The 21810-nt window shown below is 42.3% G+C and overlaps 1 protein-coding gene across 1 annotated transcript in view; it reads right to left on the minus strand.

The window, feature by feature from the left end:
• Positions 1–422: 422 nt before the first annotated feature.
• LOC133359964 (chitotriosidase-1-like) overlaps positions 423–21810 on the minus strand; it is a 44703-nt gene continuing 23315 nt past the window's right edge. The window contains exons 9-12 of the mRNA XM_061578530.1: positions 13304–13486; positions 11975–12106; positions 9823–9961; positions 423–1923 (exon numbers count right to left, since the gene is read on the minus strand). Coding sequence (XP_061434514.1) covers positions 1541–1923; positions 9823–9961; positions 11975–12106; positions 13304–13486 — 837 coding nt within the window. The 3' untranslated portion in view covers positions 423–1540. The remainder of the gene's footprint in view (positions 1924–9822; positions 9962–11974; positions 12107–13303; positions 13487–21810) is intronic.

The following is a 21810-nucleotide window of genomic DNA, read 5'->3' on the forward strand; positions in this document are numbered from 1 at the left end:
GGGATTTGGTGCCTGCCGAACGGCTTCGCGGCGGCGGCATCACACACTGCTAAGACTCATGCAGAGTTTAAATCCACGCATGGACACCTTAAACAACAAACAGAAGGGCAAAATTAATTGGGGAATCCTCCCGATTGTCTGTCATCTATCCCTGGGCACAAGACAAACTATCGACAGGCGTTTTGCTCATGCCCGGACGTCGAAAAAGTAATAATAAAAGATTCCGGGCTTCTTTAGTGACATTAGGTAATGGATAAGACGTGAGCATTTGAGAGAGGAACGGTAGGAGGTTAAGGGGAGAGACTACTTAATGCACAACATCCCAGAAACGGAATATTGTCCACTGCCGGGAAATACAATGGGCAGTGGTTCCTGCTGATAGGGGTCTGAACGTGCCAATAAAACAAACACTGATCGTCATGACCAATCCGAACCACTTTATTGCAGAGTGCTGATTCCGAACGATTCCCCAGGCTGTGGGTCTGGGAAACCGCGATTACACAACACCAATCACTGTGAAGAGTACGATTAAGGTAAAATTATCGATCGTCATCATGATCGCCATCATCGTCATCGTCATCATTGTCGTCAATCACGGCCAAACGACACCAGCCCACTGATCACGACGTTTAATGGAGAGCGTCGTGGGGGGTTATTTAACACTCTCGACGGTATCACCGATCGGAGATATACGGAAGAGAGTCAGGCGTGGAGTTGGGGGGGAGCGTGTATTTGCCCATGTTACGTGGCCATTGTTGGATCCGTGAATCGAGGTATCATTTGTATCGATTCAGCCCAAAGTTGATCGGGCAGCCATCATGAATATGTCGATTTATTTATTTAAAGGGGCACCATGGTGGCTAGAAAATGTTAACTACCTCGTCTGGTATGCAGGAGGTCGGGGGTTCGATCCCGACCACTGATGCCAGCTGTATATTTGGGAATGTGCGTGTCTCTCTCTCACTCCCCATGGTCACGTGGATCTCTTCTCCGGGTCCTCGTGTTTTCCCCTCCACATTTAGAAACACGCATTGAGATTATTTAGATTATTTTTTTCCCGACATAAATGTCCAAATGGTAAGCTCACTTTGTCCGGCAGCTATTATATGTGGCCAGCTCACATCTGAAAAAATAAGTTAATACATCATTGGCCGTTGCCTGGTAGGATGGTTTAGTTGTATTTGTATGTGTTTTGGTGATTAGTTTAACTTTCTTGTACTTTGCACGACTACCGTGTTTGTGTGTTGTACTGGACATGTGTGACAAAACAGCTTTATAGCTAATCGAATTCCGCCTCCTGCAGTCTAAATGCAATGTTCTGATTCTACACTGGCAATTGATTGAATGGCGAGCGATTACTCGGGATTACGACTAACTCGGGATCGAGTAAGTCGTGCGACACGCATCCTCCGCTTTCATTTGCTTGCCGGCTTTACGTCCGGCAAGATCGGTGAATCCGTCACACTCCGCTTTTTAACTGGGTTGGGTGTAATTTGGGGTTGGGGACGACCGCAACAGCGACGACGATGACAGCTCGGCCTCAGGGCCACGTGCACACATGAATTTCGGCGCTGTACACCAGGCCTTCGGGGCACGCCTTGTCAGACGTCGCTCCATTGGCGCAGTGGTAGAAGCGGTGGGAGTCGCTTGCGTGGGGGTAGAGGCCGTCGCTCTGCCCTGCGCAGAACGAATCGCCAGCTGCCGCCAGAGTCCCCGACGGCCGTCCGGTCCCGACGAACGCGGCAATGATGGCGTCGGCGTCCGCGTCAGTGGGTACCGAATCCTCCTCCCGCGACGTTTCCCCGGAGGTGGGGCTCTCCTGCTTGCTGCTGCTGCCGCTGGCGGTGGGGGTGGAGGTGGCACCGCTCTCCTTCGAGGCCAAGGTGTCATACAGCCTCGGCAATGTGCACTGGCCAAAGGTGCCTGGCAGGTCGGGGAGCGGAGGGGGGTAAGGGGGGTGGCGAGGGTTCAGTGGGCGAAACGTCGTCGCGTTTGCGGGGGGAGCTCCGCTCTACTAAGCTTGCCGGGGACACCTGGGGACGTAATTGGGAATCGACTCCGAACGGAATCGGAGGTGAAAGGCCGACGAGGCAAGGTATTTAACCAACGTAGTGTGCAGTGTATAGTGCATTGTGTAGTCTATAGCGGTATAGTGTTTAGTGTAACTTATAGTAGTGTAGTATATATTATTGAAGTTGATATTGTAGTATATAGTAATGTGGTTTATAGTAGTGTAGAGTATAGTAGTCTGGTGTATAGTGTAGTGTATAGTGTAATGTATAATAGTGTAGTATATAGTAGTATATAGTAGTGTAGAGTAGTGTATATTTGTACCTGTTGATGATTGCTTGTGTTGCAATCGAAACGTATGATATTATTTAATTTATTTTTCTTTCTACGTGACTTTAACGAAAGAACCAAAGAATAGTGTATAGTAGTTTATAATATATTAGTGTATAATACTGCATTTCATAGTAGAATAATGTAGTGTATAGTAGGGTAGAGGTGTGTATAGTAGCAGAGTGTATAATAGTTTAGTATATACTGTAGTACATAGTGTAGTGTATAGTAGTGTAGCATATAGTGTAGTATATAGTAATGTGGTGTATAGTAGTATAGTTTTTAGTAGTGTATAGTATATAGTAGTGTAGTGTATAGTAGTGGAGTGTATAGTGTAAAATAATGTATAGTGTAAAATAGTGTAGTGTATAGTAGTGTAGTGTATCGTCGTGTAGTGTATAGTAGTGTATTATATAGTGTAGTGTATAGTAGTGTATAGTGTAGTGTATAGTGCAGTGTAAATAGTGCATAGCAGTGTAGTGTATAGTAGTGTATAGTGTAGTGTCAATTAGTGTATGGTATAGTAGTGTAGATTATAGTAGTGTATAGTAATGTAGTGTACAGTGTAGTATATAGTAGTGTATAGTGTAGTGTAAAGTAGTCTGGTGTATAGGAGTGTAGTGTATAGTGTAGTGTAACATAGTGTATATTGCAGTGTATAGTGTAGTGTACAGTAGTGTATATAGTGTAGTGTTTAGTAGTGTAGTGTATAGTGTAGTTTGTAGTGTATAGTGTAGTCTAAAATAGTTCAGTGTATAGTGTATATAGTATCGTACTGTACAGTAGTGTAGTGTAAAGTAGTGTATAGCAGTGTAGCGTATAGTAGTGTATGGTGTTGTGTATAGTGTAGTGTAAATTCGTGCATTGTATAGCAGTGTAGTTTACAGTAATGTAGTGTACAGTGTAGTGTATAGTAGTATATAGTGTAGTGTAAAGTAGTGTCGTGTGTAGTAGTGTAGTGTATGCAGTGTATAGTCTAGTGTAAAGTAGAGTGTAGTGTATAGTATATAGTGTAGTGTATAGTAGTGTATTATATAGTGTAATGTAAAGTAGTGTAGTGTATAGTGTAGTGTAAAGTAGTGTATAGTATATTGTATAGTTGCGTAGTGTATAGTAGTATGTAGTGTGGTGTATAGTGTAGTGTATAGTAGTGCACAGTAATATAGTGTATAGTGTAGTGTATAGTGTATAGTAGTGTATTGTATAGTGTAATGTAAAGTAGTGTGGTGTATAGTGTAGTGTATAGTAGTGCACAGTAATATAGTGTATAGTAGTATGTAGTGTGGTGTATAGTGTAGTGTATAGTAGTGCACAGTAATATAGTGTATAGTGTAGTGTATAGTAGTGCATAGTAATATAGTGTATAGTGTAGTGTATAGTAGTGCATAGTAATATAGTGTAATGTAAAGTAGTGTAGTGTATAGTGTAGTATAAAGTAGTGTATAGTATATTGTATAGTTGCGTAGTGTATAGTAGTATGTAGTGTGGTGTATAGGTAGTGTATAGTAGTGTATTATATAGTGTAATGTAAAGTAGGGTGGTATATAGTGTAGTGTATAGTAGTGCATAGTAATATAGTGTATAGTAGTATGTAGTGTGGTGTATAGTGTAGTGTATAGTAGTGCATAGTAATGTAGTGTATAGTAGTGCATAGTAATATAGTGTATAGTGTAGTGTATAGTAGTGCATAGTAATATAGTGTATAGTGTAGTGTTTAGTAGTGCACAGTAATATAGTGTATAGTGTAGTGTATAGTAGTGCATAGTAATATAGTGTATAGTGTAGTGTATAGTAGTGCACAGTAATATAGTGTATAGTGTAGTGTATAGTAGTGCACCGTAATACAGTGTATAGTGTAGTGTATAGTAGTGCACAGTAATATAGTGTATAGTGTATAGTGTATAGTAGTGCACAGTAATATAGTTTATAGTGTAGTGTATAGTAGTGCACAGTAATATAGTGTATAGTGTAGTGTATAGTAGTGCACAGTAATATAGTGTATAGTGTAGTGTATAGTAGTGCACAGTAATATAGTGTATAGTGTAGTGTATAGTAGTGCACAGTAATATAGTGTATAGTGTAGTGTATAGTAGTGCACAGTAATATAGTGTATAGTGTAGTGTATAGTAGTGCACAGTAATATAGTGTATAGTGTAGTGTATAGTAGTGCACAGTAATATAGTGTATAGTGTAGTGTATAGTAGTGCACAGTAATATAGTGTATAGTGTAGTGTATAGTAGTGCACAGTAATATGTGTATAGTGTAGTGTATAGTAGTGCACAGTAATATAGTGTATAGTTGTATAGTAGTGCACAGTAATATAGTGTATAGTGTAGTGTATAGTAGTGCACAGTAATATAGTGTATAGTGTAGTGTTAGTAGTGCACAGTAATATTGTATAGTGTAGTGTATAGTATGCATAGTAATATATGTGTGTGTATAGTAGTGCACAGTAATATAGTGTTAGTGTAGTGTAGTATGCACAGTAATATAGTGTATAGTGTATGTATAGTAGTGCACCGTAATATAGTGTATAGTTTAGTGTATAGTAGTGCACAGTAATATAGTGTATGTGTAGTGTATAGTAGTGATAGTAATATAGTGTATAGTGTGTGTATAGTAGTGCACAGTAATTAGTGTATAGTGTAGTGTATAGTGTGCATAGTTAATAGTGTATAGTGTAGTGTAGTAGTGCACAGTATATAGTGTATAGTGTGTATAGTAGTGCACAGTATATAGTGTAGTGTATAGTAGTGCACAGTAATATAGTGTATAGTGTAGTGTATAGTAGTGCACAGTAATATAGTGTATAGTAGTGTATAGTAGTGCACAGTAATATAGTGTATAGTGTAGTGTATAGTAGTGCATAGTAATATAGTGTATAGTGTAGTGTATAGTAGTGCACAGTAATATAGTGTATAGTGTAGTGTATAGTAGTGCATGTAATATAGTGTATAGTGTAGTGTATAGTATGCACAGTAATATAGTGTATAGTAGTGTATAGTAGTGCACAGTAATATAGTGTATAGTGTATGTATAGTAGTGCACAGTAATATAGTGTATAGTGTAGTGTATAGTATGCACAGTAATATAGTGTATAGTGTAGTGTATAGTAGTGCACAGTAATATAGTGTATAGTGTATGTATAGTGCACAGTAATATATGTATATTGTGTGTAGTAGTGCACAGTAATATAGTGTATAGTGTAGTTATAGTGCACAGTATATATGTATAGTGTAGTGTATAGTAGCATAGTATATAGTGTATAGTGTAGTGTATAGTTAGTGCAACAGTAATAGAGTGTATAGTTAGTGTATAGTAGCACAGTAATATAGTGTAGTGTATAGTATGCACAGTAATATAGTGTATAGTGTAGTGTATAGTAGTGCACAGTAATAGAGGTTGTGAGTGTATAGTAGTGCACAGTAATATAGTGTATAGTGTAGTGTATAGTAGTGCACAGTAATATAGTGTATAGTGTATAGTAGTGCACAGTAATAGTGTATAGTGTAGTGTATAATAGTGTATAGTGTGTGTATAGTAATGCACAGTAATATAGTGTATAGTTAGTGTATAGTAGTGCATAGTAATATAGTGTATAGTGTAGTGTATAGTATGCACAGTAATATAGTGTATAGTGTAGTGTATAGTAGTGCACAGTAATATAGTGTAGTGTATAGTAGTGCACAGTAATATAGTGTATGTGTAGTGTATAATAGTGTATAGTGTAGTGTATAGTAGTGCACAGTAATATAGTGTATAGTGTAGTGTATAGTATGCATAGTAATATAGTTATAGTGTAGTGTATAGTAGTGCACAGTAATATAGTGTATTGTAGTGTATTAGTGCCAGTAATATAGTGTAGTATGTAGTTGCACAGTAATCTAGTGTATAGTGTAGTGTATAGTATGCACAGTAATATAGTGTATAGTGTAGTGTATAGTAGTGCACAGTAATATAGTGTATAGTGTAGTGTATAGTAGTGCACAGTAATATAGTGTATAGTGTAGTGTATAGTAGTGCCACAGTAATAGTGTATAGTGAGTGTATAGTAGTGCACAGTAATAGTGTATAGTGTAGTGTATAGTAGTGCACAGTAATATAGTGTATAGTGTAGTGTAAGTAGTGCACAGTAATATAGTGTATAGTGTAGTGATAGTAGTGCACAGTAATATAGTGTATGTATGTATAATAGTGTATAGTGTAGTGTATAGTAGTGCACAGTAATATAGTGTATAGTGTAGTGTATAGTAGTGCATAGTAATATAGTGTATAGTGTAGTGTATAGTAGTGCACAGTAATATAGTGTATAGTGTAGTGTATAGTAGTGCACAGTAATATAGTGTAGTGTATAGTAGTGCACAGTAATATATTGTTAGTGTATGTATAGTAGTGAACAGTATATAGTGTATAGTGTATGTATAGTTCATAGTAATATAGTGTATAGTGGTGTATAGTAGTGCCAGTAATATAGTGTATAGTGTAGTGTATAGTAGTGCATAGTAATATAGTGTATAGTGTAGTGTATAGTAGTGCCATAGTAATTATGTATAGTGTAGTGTATAGTAGTGCACAGTAATAGTGTATAGTGTAGTGTATAGTAGTGCACAGTAATATTGTATAGTGTAGTTTAGTAGTGCACAGTAATATAGTGTATAGTGTAGTGTATAGTAGTGCACAGTATATAGTGTATAGTGTAGTGTATAGTAGTGCACAGTAATATAGTGTATAGTGTAGTGTATAGTAGCACAGTAATATAGTGTTAGTGTAGTGTATAGTAGTGCACAGTAATATAGTGTATAGTGTAGTGTATAATAGTGTATAGTGTAGTGTATCGTAGTGCACAGTAATATAGTGTATGTGTAGTGTATAGTAGTGCACAGTAATATAGTGTAGTGTAGTGTATAGTAGCACAGTAATATAGTGTATAGTGTAGTGTATAGTAGTGCACAGTAATATAGTGTATAGTGTAGTGTAATATAGTGTATTAGTAGTAGTGCACAGTAATATAGTGTATAGTGTAGTGTATAGTAGTGCACAGTAATATAGTGTATAGTGTAGTGTATAGTAGTGCACAGTAATATAGTGTATATAGTGTAGTGTATAGTAGTGCAGAGTAATTAGGTATAGTGTAGTGTATAGTAGTGCACAGTAATATAGTGTATAGTGTAGTGTATAGTAGTGCACAGTAATATAGTGTATAGTGTAGTGTATAGTAGTGCACAGTACTATAGTGTATAGTGTAGTGTATAGTAGTGCACAGTAATATAGTGTATAGTGTAGTGTATAGTAGTGCACAGTAATATAGTGTAGTGTAGTGTATAGTAGTGCACAGTAATATAGTGTATAGTGTAGTGTATAGTAGTGCACAGTAATATAGTGTACGTGTAGTGTATAGTAGTGCACAGGAATATAGTGTACAGTGTAGTGTATAGTAGTGCACAGTAATATAGTGTATAGTGTAGTGTATAGTAGTGCACAGTAATATAGTGTATAGTGTAGTGTATATAGTGCCAGTTAATAGTGTATAGTGTAGTGTATAGTAGTGCACAGATATAGTGTATAGTGTAGTGTATAGTAGCACAGTAATATAGTGTATAGTGTAGTGTATAGTAGTGCACAGTAATATAGTTATAGTGTAGTGTAAATAGTGTATAGTGTAGTGTATAGTAGTGCACAGTAATATAGTGTATAGTAGTGTATAGTAGTGCACAGTAATATAGTGTACAGTGTAGTGTATAGTTGCACAGTAATAGTGTATAGTGAAGTGTATAGTAGTGCACAGTAATATAGTGTATAGTGTAGTGTATAGTAGTGCATAGTAATATAGTGTATGTATAGTAGTGCACAGTAATATAGTGTATAGTGTAGTGTATAGTAGTGCACAGTATATAGTGTACAGTGTAGTGTATAGTATGCACAGTAATATAGTGTATAGTGTAGTGTATAGTAGTGCACAGTAATTAGTGTATAGTGTAGTGTATAGTAGTGCATAGTAATATAGTATAGTGTAGTGTATATAGTGCACAGTAATATAGTGTATAGTGTAGTGTATATAGTGCATAGTAATATAGTGTATAGTGTAGTGTATAGTAATGCACAGTAATTAGTGTATAGTGTGTATAGTAGTGCATAGTATATAGTATAGTGTATGTATAGTAGTGCACAGTAATAGAGTGTATAGTGTAGTGTATAGTAGTGCACAGTAATATAGTGTACAGTGTAGTGTATAGTAGTGCACAGTAATTAGTGTACAGTGTAGTGTATAGTGTGCACAGTAATATAGTGTACAGTGTAGTGTATAGTAGTGCACAGTTATAGTGTACAGTGTAGTGTATAGTAGTGCACAGTAATATAGTGTACAGTGTAGTGTATAGTAGTGCACAGTAATATAGTGTACAGTGTAGTGTATAGTGCACAGTAATATAGTGTATAGTGTAGTGTATAGTAGTGCACAGTAATATAGTGTTAGTGTAGTGTATAGTAGTGCACAGTAATATAGTGTACAGTGTAGTGTATAGTAGTGCACAGTAATATAGGTATAGTGTAGGTATAGTAGTGCACAGTAATATAGTGTATAGTGTAGGTATAGTAGGGCATAGTAATATAGGTATAGTGTAGTGTATAGTAGTGCACAGTAGTCATTGATAGTGTATAGTGTAGTGTATAGTAGTGCACAGTAATATGTGTACAGTGTATGTTTAGTAGTGCAACCAGTACATATAGTGTATGTGATAGTGTACGTAGTGCATATTATAATATAAGTGTATAGTGTAGTGCTATAGTTAGTGCAACAGTAATATAGTTGTATTAGTGTAGTGTATAGTAGGTGCAACAGTAATATAGTTATAGTGTAGTGTATAGTAGTGCACAGTAATATAGGTATAGTGTAGTGCTAGTACGTAGTGTATAGTTGTAATCCTGGTACTGTGTTGTGTATAGTAGTGTTTCAAGTCAGTTGCCACCGTAGGTAGCGGCGTGGGAGCATTAATACAAGCGACGAATTGAAAATCAATGAGACCGACTCATTGCAGATATTCTTTGCTTGTTGCAAAACCAAGAGAAGATGACTACGACGACTTTAGATACTGCTATTAACCTATAAGGCTTCAAAAGGACTCATCCCACATTACTTGCAGGAACTAATTACATGTATATATACCGCAAGGTCCTTTAAGATCTTCAGATCTCCCTCGGCACTGCCAGGGTCTCGGGTTGAGCTCTTTTGCCGATCAGTGCTTTTGTTAGCGTGGCAGCCACAAGCTATGGAACGCCTTGCCACTCAAAATCAGGCAATCAGAGTCGGTAGATCGATTTACAACTGCTTTGAAAACCAATCTCTTTAAAGTGGCCTTCACTCTCTAGTATATCCGGTTGGACCCTGGTTCTGTTTTTGTTTTACGCGCTTTTCGTGCATTGGTGCATTGGGATCCTAGAATGGAATGGCGCATTGCACATTTGAATTATTTTTTATTGCTCACCGGTGTCGGTGGTGAGGATTTTCTTGACGAGCTTGAGGAGTGGGTAGGCTTCACCTTTGCACGCTTTGCCCGTGAAGTCGTCCATGTCCAGAGACCACATCATGGCACCTCCCAGACCCTTCAACTTGAGCCAGCACACCTGGGAGGGACGGGGAGGGAGTCAGAGCCACTCTCCCCTCTCTCACCACCACCGCTACCACGTGTAGCAGCAGCATAGACACCACCACCACAACCACTACCGCGTGCAGTAGCAGCATAACCACTACCACGTGTAGCAGCAACATAGCCACAACCATTGCTACCACGTGTAGCAGCAGCAATGCCACTACCACCACCACGTGTAGCAACAGCATAGCCACCACTACGACATGTAACAGCATAGCCACCACCACTGCCACCACGTGGAGCAGCAGAATAGCCACCACCACCGCCACGACCACCGACACCACCAATACCAATACAACTGCCATTCGTCACTAAGTGACGGTGACGTTACCACGGTCCCTGTGCCAGGCCAGATGCATTTTGAGGCCACGTGAAGTGTCGAAGGCTCGCTGCTGACGAAAGGTCTCGGGACAGACCCAGCAGGTGCCATAGGTTGGCTGACTGAGATGACCGGTAGATGCACCACCACCGACTGTGCCAATTTGCTGCATTTTATCCACCCAGCGATCCGCTCATTGTTGTGAGCGTCGCTCCTCTGCCCTCCGTTGCTATTGAAGGGCGACTTCCTCCAACTGCACAGTAGCATCCTTCACGATCATCCTCCATGCAGGGCAATCTTGACACTGCTGGTACCAGTCATCGGTAAGTCCACTCAGCTCCACATCCTCCCGTACCTATCAGTCCATCCCTTCTATAGCTCGTGCTGTGCCCAATTAGCCCACTTTATGCGGTCAATCAGCAGCTTCTTCGGCATACTGTGGTTGGGCATGCAGGCGACATGGCCCGGCCAATGCAGCCTTGCCTGCCAGAGGAGTGTGAGCTCCTCACGCAATCCAGCCTGGTTAAACCCAGGATGGATCGTAGGCAGGCCAACCTGAATGTTTCTAACTGGCACAGATCTTCCATTAGAGAGGTCCACGTATCACAAGCATAGAGGAGGGGGGGGGGCATGACTGTGGTCAAGAAGTTACAATCTGTGCGGTCCCCCTAAGAGGGGGACCACTGGGGCATCCTTCTTATCCTGCAAAACCCGTCCTGTGGTCCAGACAATTGTGATGATGTCATGTAGGGCAGTCTGCACACAGATGCCACCCTCCCTCAGAATTTTGCTTAGGAAATCATCTCTGCCTGGTGCTTTTCCTGGTCTCAGACTCTGGATCGCCCTTCGCACTTCCTCCACAAATGGCACCTCAGCCAACCACTCAGATAGGGTGGCTCATTTTCTCAATATTTGAGGTACGGCAGCCCTAGCAGGGCCGTCCCCACATTGCCCCATGATGTTGTCTGGGCTGAGGGAATTCCCCTCCCCCAAGACCTCACAAAATGTTCTGAACACCTGCAGACCTGTTCCTGGTGGTTGGAGATCAGATCACCACTCGTTCCCTTAAGGATGGTGATAGGCGAGTTACTTTTTTTTATGGAATTAAAGAGTGATTTGTGATTGCGGGCTACTGAGGTAGATTCCATTTCCTCAACAACCCGCACCCACCACTCATCCTTGCTGTGCCACATGGCTCTTCGAATCTCCAAGCGAAGACTGCGGTAAGCCTCCTCATTATCCAATGTTAGATGTTGTAGACGACAGGAGTGGGCCTGTCGTTTTCTCTCAACCAGCCGGAACACCTCCTCCTCCAACCAGGATCTTTAGGGAGGTCTGAACCGCATACCCAATGCAGCCATTGCAGCTGTATAAGCCACAGTCCTGAACCTCAGCCATTTCCCCTCAGCAACACAAGGAGTAGGGACGATGCCAACCCCAGATACAAGCGATGTTGACATTTCTGCTTGCAACTATCCTGAGCTAGCTGAGACTAAGTCCACCGCCACCACCACCTTCACCACGACCACTGCCACCTTCACCACGACCACTGCTACGACCACCACCACCGACACAACCACCACCACCACCGACACAACCACCACACCCACCACCAACTCCGCTACTACCCACCACCACCACCGCCACAACCACCACCACTATGCGCACCTTCTGCCTGTAGCTGGGGATGTCGTCGTAGCCGACCCACTGGCCGCTGCGGTAGATGGAGCGGTAGGCGTAGGGAACCTTCTGGTCGTCGAGCCACACGCGTTTGTAGCCAGAGTTGAGCAGAGGGCACACCTTGCACGGCACACAATGGAAGATGTTCAACCCATTTCCAACCCCGCCACCGCCGCATTATAGCCTGAACAACAATGTTACCCCCTACCTGTAAACGTGCATTGAGGTTGTTGCAGAATCCCTCTTAGCGAGCACCCCTGTTAATGACTAAACGCTTAACGACGGGTGTATAGTGGTGTAAATTAGTGTAGTTTATAGTATATCGTAGTGTAGTGTATACTAGAGTATCGTAGTGTAGTGTATTGTAGTGTAGTGTATACTAGTGTAGTGTATAGTAGTGTATAGTGGTTTAGTGTACAGTGGTATAGTGTATAGTAGCGTAGTGTATAGTAATGTAGTGTAGTGTATAGTAGTCTAGTGTATAGTGGTGTATAGTAGTATATAGTAGTGTAGTGTATAGTAGTGTATAGTGGTGTATAGTAGTGTAATGTATAGTAGTGTAGCGTATCGTAGTGTAGTATGGTAGTGTAATGTATAATGTGTATGTGTGGGTGAGTCGGTATGTGAGCGAGTATGAGGGTGAGTGGCTGTGAGTGTGTGTGAGTGAGTGGGTGTGTGTGTGAGTGTATGTGTGGGTGGGTGAGTGAGTGTAAGTGAGTGGATGAATGTATGAGTGAGTGTATTATTGAGGGTGTGTAAATGGGTGTGTGAGTGAGTTGGAGAGTGAACGTGTGAGTGCGTATGTGTGAGTGGATGAGTGGGTGAGTGAGGGAGTGAGTATGTGAGTATGTACGTGAGTGGATGTGTGAGTGAGTGGATATGTGAGTTTGTATGTGAGTGGGTGTCTGATTGAGTGGGCGAGTGAGTGTGAGTGAATGGGGGGAGTGGGTATGTGAGTGGGCCTGTGAGCGGGTTTGTGATTGGGTGAGTGGGTGTGTGATTGAGTGAGTGTGTGAGTGTGTGGGTGAATGTATGTGAGTAGATGTGTGATTGAGTATTTGAGTGAGTAAGTGAGCGGTAGTGTAGCGGTTAGTGCTACGCTGCGCTATGAACCTAGCGACCTGGGTTTGATTCTCGCTCAATGCCAACATCAGTGACGATTATCCGAATCGGTCCTGGGCCTCCCTTAGGTCGACTCAGCCTCAAATGAGTACCTGGCCTTCATAGGTGCTGCTCGCTAATAGCACTTGCCCCTACAGTCTGTTACAAGCGACACGGGGATCTTTGTCTTTGTGTGTGAGTGTGTTAGCCTCTCACCTCGTAGTAGGCCAGTATGCCTTTCTCCTTGGTGTAGGGTCCGGCAGAGCCAAGTCCGCTGACGGGCGCTCCGATGCCAGTGGAAGTGGTGCTGAGGGTGAAGGAGCGGCCGTACAAGGGCAGCCCAACCACCAACTTCTCCGGAGGGACTCCACCCCTCAGCCATGTCTGCACCGACGATTCCTGGGGAGGAGAGGGCCAAGGGCAGTTAAGGAGGGGATTGGAGGGGGGACTTGGTGGGATTTCGGGGTCACGACTGACGCTTTGCATGCGTTCATAATGAAGGTTTTTGGGTTAGATCGCGTTATTTATAAATGTGTCGTAACCCTCCACCACCCAACACGGCCAAACAGTAAAACATGTGTCACGTTGACAAGAGACAAATAGTTCATTACTTTAGCCCACCGGTGTGTTGAAGAGTGAATCCACAGCATTTACAATATTTTGAGCACGCCGTTTCGCTGGTAATTACATCCAGCATCATCGGGCAATTCGCCAGAATGGTGAATCCCTTACTTGCTCCTGGTCTTAAATAGAGCAGCAGGGTGACGTCATCATTTAACTCATTCAGGTGCAGTGATGCGTGTTGTACGTAGGTGTGTGGGTGCTAAGATCCCGACTAGGACCCGAGTTCAATTCCCGCTCAATGTTGGAGTGTATTTACTCTCCAACACACAACGGATGTGCTATACTAGTACACTACACTGTACACTACACTATTATACACTGCACTATACACTACACTATACACTTACACTATAATCGTAAACGCTGTAATGGGTTTACTCTCCAACACACAGGTGGTTAGTGCTGTGCTAGTATACCACACTATACAATATTATACACTACACTATGTACTACACTATACACTACACACTACACTACTATACACTGTACACAACACTATCCACTACACTACTATACACTACACTATACACTACACTATACACTACACACTACACTACTATACACTGTACACGACACTATCCACTACACTACTATACACGACACTACTATACACTACACTATACACTACACTATACACTTCACTATCCACTACACTGATATACACTACTACACAGTGCACTACAAAACACTACACCATACGCTACACTACTATACACTATACCATACACTACTATACACTACACTATACACTACACTATACACTTCACTATCGACTACACTGCTATACACTACTATACAGTACACTACAAAACACTACACCATACGCTACACTACTATACACTATACCATACACTACTATACACTACACTATACACTACACTATACACTACACTATCGACTACACTGATATACACTACTATACAGTACACTACTATACACTACACCATACACTATACTACTATACACTACACTATACACTTCCCTATCCACTACACTGATATACACTACTATACACTACACGATACACTACAACATACACCACTAGTGCTGCGCTGGTCACGAATTGGCCACGCGCTTTTGTTCACGTGACAACGCCTTCAACTGGTCGGGCTGCGCCGAGTGGCGTTTTAACCGACACCTCCACATATTCTTGGGTTTTTTCGGTAAAGTCACGTAGGTAAAAAAATTCCTGCTATAAGTTTTACCCACCAAGCAACATAGCAGGAGGCTGTTTCTTCCTGATCTGCTTTTTTGCTTTTACCTTCTACATGGCAGGGGCTTGGTCCCATTAGCAGCAGTTGCACTTTAACAACTCTGGCACCCCCCCCTCTCAGCCATTCTACATAACAAAGGCTCAGTCCTTTGTTGTGTAGACTAGCCGTAGTTTCAGCCGCACCAACCTTACCATAATAATAAAAAGGGGGCCTACCTTGGCTCCTCCCACCCTCAACCAATATATATACAAGGACTGTTTTCTTGGAATTTATCTTACTTGATACAGCAATCGTGCTGTGACGGTTCCACCTGAAGACGGAAGCTTGTGTTGCCTCCGAAACGTCGTGATTTTTATTTTATTTTACTTTTATTAATTTAAATTTTTTACCTACGTGATTTTACCGAAAAAAACCTAAGAATATGAATCATTGCAGTCACGAAAGCTTCAAATCTAGAATTGACACCTCCACACTCACGCGATCCAAACCAACCTCTCCCTTGCGGACGTTGCGACCCACCGACTGACACAGCAACAACACCGCCACAGGAGTGCGACGTGTTGGAGCGGAGAACAAATTGCTTATGAAAGAGTACGCATACAACACAGAAACACAGATACACGCCGGACGTGTGTTTTTTTTTATCTCAACTAGGCCCCATGATGTGAGCCGCTCATCCCCAGCTATAAAGTGCACTGATAGTGGCATTGCCTTTGTGCTGTTCGGCTTGTGGCGTCCTCTGGTCTAACACTGTTTGAGACTAGGCTCTAAAGAAAGATGTCCTCTGGTGTGGAACAATCAATGTCAAAGACAATGCCATCATACATTACAAGAGCATGTTTTTGTTTCCATGTTCACCACAATTATATGTGACGAGTGGTAAGTACCCGGCGTTGCCCGGGCAAAAAAGACAGACACACACATCGACCTACACACACAGACATGGACCCACACACACAAAGACATTGACTTACAAAGACACAAATATGGACTCACACACACACATACGTAGACTCTAACACACACATCGACATGAGCACACATGGACTTACACACACATATCGACTAAGATACACACACATGGACTTACACATATGGACCCACGCACACACATCGACTTCAAAATATGTGATGATGAATGCAGTACATGATTCCTTGCACAAGGTTTCTGTTTGGTGTTTGAACATCTTAACACAACTCTTGTTTTATTCTAGATTTGAAGCTTTCGTGACTGCAAGGATTCATATTCTTAGGTTTTTTTGGTAAAGTCACGTAGGTAAAAAATAAAAATTAATAAAAGTAAAATAAAAATAAAATAAAAATCATGACGTTTCGGAGGCAACACAAGCTTTCGTCTTCAGGTGGAACCGTCACAGCACGATAGCTGTATCAAGTGAGAGAAATTCCAAGAAAACAGTCCTTGTATATATACTGGTTGAGGGTGGGAGGAGCCAAGGTAGGCCCTGAATATTATTTTTGTGAGGTTCGGTGCGGCTGAAGCACGCTGTTAGGAATGAGCCTTTCTTGTGTAAACTATGTGCGGATGATGTAAAGGTGCGTGTAAAAGGGACTGAGTCTTTTTGTTATGTAGAGATGATGCGGCTGAAATCGCTGCCAGGAAATGAGTCTTTGTTGTGTAGAATGGTTGACTGAGCCTATTGTTATGTAGAGGTGGTGCGGCTGAAATCGCTGCCAGGAAATTAGTCTTTGTTGTGTAGAATGGTTAACTGAGCCTATTGTTATGTAGAGGTGATGCGGCTGAAATCGCTGCCAGGAATGCTCCAAAATGTGTAGTTAAATCTTTTTTGCATGGTTAATAACATCTTTCCAATGATTACTAAGTTTGTACCCATCATCACGGTTAAATTATGTTTGTGTTTGTATATTTGGATGGCCTCGTGTACAAACCTTTGATGGTAGCCAGGAGGCTTGCAGAGCCCCTTAGTCTCGGAAAAGACAATTTCATGAGAGCCCACAGCGTTGTAGCAATGATCGGCAGTGGCGGAAGAATCAGTTTTGCCGTGTTTCAGAACTGACTTGTGCTCGCGGACACGATCAGAGATATGACGTTTCGTTTCTCCAATGTAGCAATCACCACAACTGCAACTCAGTTTGTAGACTCCATGGTATTGTAAGTCAGGAATGACATCTTTCACAGATAGAATTAGATCACGGATTTTATGTACTGTACTGAATCGGACTTGAATCTTACGTTTGTTTAGAATTTTGGAGATATTTTTGGTCACGCCTGCTATGTATGGTAACGTGACAGTTTTGATCGGAGTTTCATGTGGCTGTTTCTGTATGGTGGGAGAAACAGCTTGGCGGATGGTGCGGTCAGGGTATCCGTTCATCCTGAGGGCCCGATGTACATGTCTTAATTCACTGGCCAGGTGGTGTTGGTCAGAAATGAGCTCTGTGGTATAGCGTTTTGATGAGAGAATTCGTTTGAGATGGGTGGTGGTGGGAATCGGGTTTCAAGTAGGAATCTGTGTGGGTGGCTTTCCTGTAGACAGAATGTCCCAAGGATCCGTCAGGTCTCCTCTCAAACAATATCTAAGAATGGTAGTTTACCATCTTTCTCCACTTCCATGGTGAATCTGATGGATGGGTGTCTGGAATTGATGTGGTCCAAGAAGTGGTTCAATGCTGGGAGGCCATGTGGCCAAATTACGAAAGTGTCATCCACATACCTCTTCCACAGGGAAGGACGCAGGGTGGATGTCTGGATGGCGTCTGATTCCAACTTTTCCATGAACATGTTGGCTATTACTGGTGACAAGGGGGAGCCCATAGGGGTACCCTCATTCTGTTTGTAGAAGGTGCCATTCCAGGTAAAATAAGTGTTGGTGAGGCAATGCCTAACCAGCGCAGGTACATCCGAATTCAATCCATGTTGGACCAAGTCCTCAATTATTGTTAGGGTGTCAGGTACTGGGACCTTGGTAAACAGAAATACTACATCAAAACTGACTTGTTTTATTCTTGATTTGAAGCTTTCGTGACTGCAGGAATCCATACTCTTTGGTTCTTTCGGTAAAGTCACGTAGGTAGAAAGGTAAAATAAAACAAAAATTCATATATCACGACGTTTCGATCGCAACATAAGCGGTCGTCCTCAGGCGGAAAAAATTTTCACTATACACTTCACTATCCACTACACTACTATAAACTACTATACAGTCCACTACTATACACTACACGATACACTACAATATACACTACTAGTGCTGCACTGGTAACGAATTGGCCACGCGCTTTTGTTCACGTGTTTTATTGCCAAAAATGGTAAAACCTATTCTCATTTTTGTAGATTTCCCGTAGCTCAGCATGGCGGATCGCCATCATGAGGTCTGTGTGTCGCCTCTGGGGCAATTGAAACCCAGGAGTTGTGTTTAAGATGTTCTAACACCAAAATAGACAAAGATCCCCAGTATAGTCTTAACAGACTGTAGAGGCAAGTGCTGTTAGCGAGTAGCACCTATGAAGGCCGGCACAGCACACGAGGGGGTGGGTGGCCAGAACCCCGCTCGGCCGCCTTTGTCTCCCCAGTGGCGATGTTTATGCACAGCACCAGGTACTCATTTGAGACTGAGTCGACCTAGGGGATTCCCAGGACCGGTTTAGATAATTGTAACTGGTGTTGACCGTGAGTGGGAATCGAACTTGTGTTGCCAGGTTCGTAACCAACATAGACACGCACACATATGCACGCAAACCTTTTACAAACCAAGTACGCATTAACCCTCACACGTACCCTGCGGCGAGTATGCGAGGGGGTACAGGAGACTCGACCCCGACCCGGGCGCCTGCTGCAGTCAAATTGGAGTCTGCGTGTCTCTCTTTTCATCATCACGGTGGCTAGGAGATGTTAACTCCCTCGCCTGGTGTGCAGGAGGTCGTGGGTTCGATCCCGACCCTGACGGGATGTTAACTACCTCGCCTGGTCTACAGGAGGTCGTGGATTCGATCCCGACCCTGACGAGATGTTAACTCCCTCGCCTGGTGTGCAGGAGGTCGTGGATTCGATCCCGACCCTGACGAGGTGTTAACTCCCTCGCCTGGTGTGCAGGATGTCGTGGATTCGATCCCAACCCTGACGAGATGTTAACTACCTCGCCTGATGTGCAGGAGGACGTGGGTTCGATCCCGACCCTGACGCCTGCTGCTGTGTATTTGGAGTCTGCGGTGTCTCTCTCTCCCCATAGTGAGATGTTAACTACCTCGCCTGGTGTGCAGGAGGTTGTGGATTCGATCCCGACCCTGACGCCTGCTGCTGCTGTATATTTTGAGTCTACGGTGTCTCTCTCTCCTCGTGGTCGCGTGGATCTTTCTCCCCATTTAGAGTCAACGTCTCCACACGTGTCGACTATTTTGGTTGCTTCTATAAATGTCCACGTGATGATGATGAACCACCACTTGATTGAGCTGCTTATCATTTATGGGTTTCGAAATGTCTATGTATCTCTATGTGTCTCTGTGTGTTTCTACGTGTCTCTATGTATCTCTGTGTCTCTATGTATCTCTGTGTCTCTATGTGTTTCGATGTGTCTCTGCATATCTATGTGTCTCTGTGTTTCTACGTGTCTCTATGTAGCGTTGTGTCTCTGTGTTTCGATGTGTCTCTATGTATTTCTGTGTATCCATGTGTTTCTATGTGTCTCTACGTATCCATGTGTTTCTATGTGTCTCTACGTATCTCTGTGTCTCTATGTGTCTCTACGTATCTCTGTATCTCTATGTGTCTTTACGTATCTCTGTGTCTCTATGTGTCTTTACGTATCTCTGTGTCTGAAAAAGAGATACAGCTCAGTTAGGTCTTACACATGGTAAAATAAAAAAAATAGTTTAGGTTTGAGTTTGGTCTGTGGGTCTCTATGCATCTCTATGTACCTCTGTCTATATCTGTGGGTCTCTATGTGTCTCTATGTATCGCTATGGGTCTCTATATGTATCTGCGTTTCTATGCGCCTCTGTTTCTCTATGTATCTCTCTGGGTCTCCATGTTTATCTATGTATCGTTATGGGTCTCTGTGTCTCTATGTTTCTCTATGCATCTCTGTGGGTCTCCGTGCATATCTGTGTATATCTACCGGTCTCCATGTATCTCTATGTGCCTCAATGTATTTCTATGGGTCTCTATGCGACATTAATGTCCACATGACGACGATGATGATGATGATGAGCCACCACTCGGTTGAGCCGCTACCATTTGCGATGTTCAGGTCAGGGCTTCTGACAAGAGAGCGAAACGGAAGCTTAGTTGGGGGCCTTCCTGTGACAATAAACAATAGTTTCATGAAAAATAAGAATGGGTTTATACCAGTGGCGGCTCCTGCAAAATCTCTCAGGGGGGGCAAATGTCTGGATGATTGATAAGGATAAGGTCCACCCATGCAATGGATAAATTAACAGCTTAAGCATGTAAAGGCAACTTCACTTCTTTAATATTAATGAAAAATAAAGTGACTCTTACAATACATCTTGTTTGTTTCTATACTCACTATTAAAACAAACCACTCAAGTTTATTTTATTAAAGATTCCACTAGATTTTGATTTAAAACTTTCGTGACTGCAGGGATTCATCTTCTTGGTTCTTTCGGTAAAGTCACGTAGAAGGGAAGTAATAAAATAATAAAAATAAAACATAATAAAATTATTCTCAAGACGTTTCGGCCACAACGCAAGCAGCCGTCCTCAGGTGAAAACCAGGTCCGTCGAGGCGACAGAGTCTGAATGAAACAGCACACGAGCTTGGAGCATATATATAAGCTGGGCGCCTTGACAAAGGAATTTGCATATCAAGAGGAATTTAGCATATTTATGGGAAATGCAGGAATTTGATTAGTACTGCATATGCATGTGCATTATGCAGGATTAACAGCATCAAAGGGAGCTGCAGTTGCTGCTGCTGCAGTTGCTGCTGCTGCTGCAGTTGCTGCTGCTGCTGCAGTTGCTGCTGCTGCTGCAGTTGCTGCCTTATCCATTTTAATATAACACTATGTATTATTCTACCCACCCTAATGTGTATCACACTGCTATATATTTACTATACAATTACGACACCATACATTACTCTGCACACTGCACCATGCCAGTGAGTGGAACGTTGTGGCCGAAACGTCGTGAGAATAACTTGCGCTGTGGCCGAAACGTCGTGAGAATAATTTTATTATGTTTTATTTTTATTATTTTATTACTTCCCTTCTACGTGACTTTACCGAAAGAACCAAGAAGAAGATTCCACTAGGTGGCGATAAATTATATTGTTGGATGAAACGTGCTTACATATGATGACGTTAGCACGTATGATGACGTAAGCACGTTAGGGCTTGCCCTCCCGGAAGCCATAGAGAATGCATTGGAGCGCCCGCCGTTCGAAAAAAACATCTTTCAATGTAAGTCTATGGGGCCACTCGGGGCGATTCTCAGCCGGAGTGAAATCGCCCAAAAAGAGGCGGTACTCCACAGAACGTGACATGACGCTGATTGGACTATATCCAGAGGCTGACAGTGACGGCTAGCGTGACTCTGTGGTTCAATGACATTGGTGGTGCGTCGCCCAATCGCCCTAATGAAGAAATCGCCCCTGGTTTATACCCTTTTCTAGCAATGAAACAGGAGGTGTGCTAAGATGTTCAGAAACCACATAGATTATACCTTTAGCAAGGAATTAAGTCTCTCTGCATGAAGCACACACAGTACTTGCGGTGAACATGCAAACAAACATGGCTGTCATAGTATATATCCGCATTGTTTTTTAAACTGCTTGGCCTACACCAGAGGCAACAGCCGCCTGTCTTCATGGCCCAGTCTCACCACCAAGTATCAGACCAGAGGACAACCCCCAAGAGGCGAACAGTACAAGGACAATGGCCACATGT

The sequence above is a fragment of the Lethenteron reissneri genome, chromosome 66 (assembly GCF_015708825.2).
Source record: "Lethenteron reissneri isolate LAM-NWPU_2019-01 chromosome 66, ASM1570882v1, whole genome shotgun sequence".
Lineage (NCBI taxonomy): Eukaryota > Metazoa > Chordata > Hyperoartia > Petromyzontiformes > Petromyzontidae > Lethenteron > Lethenteron reissneri.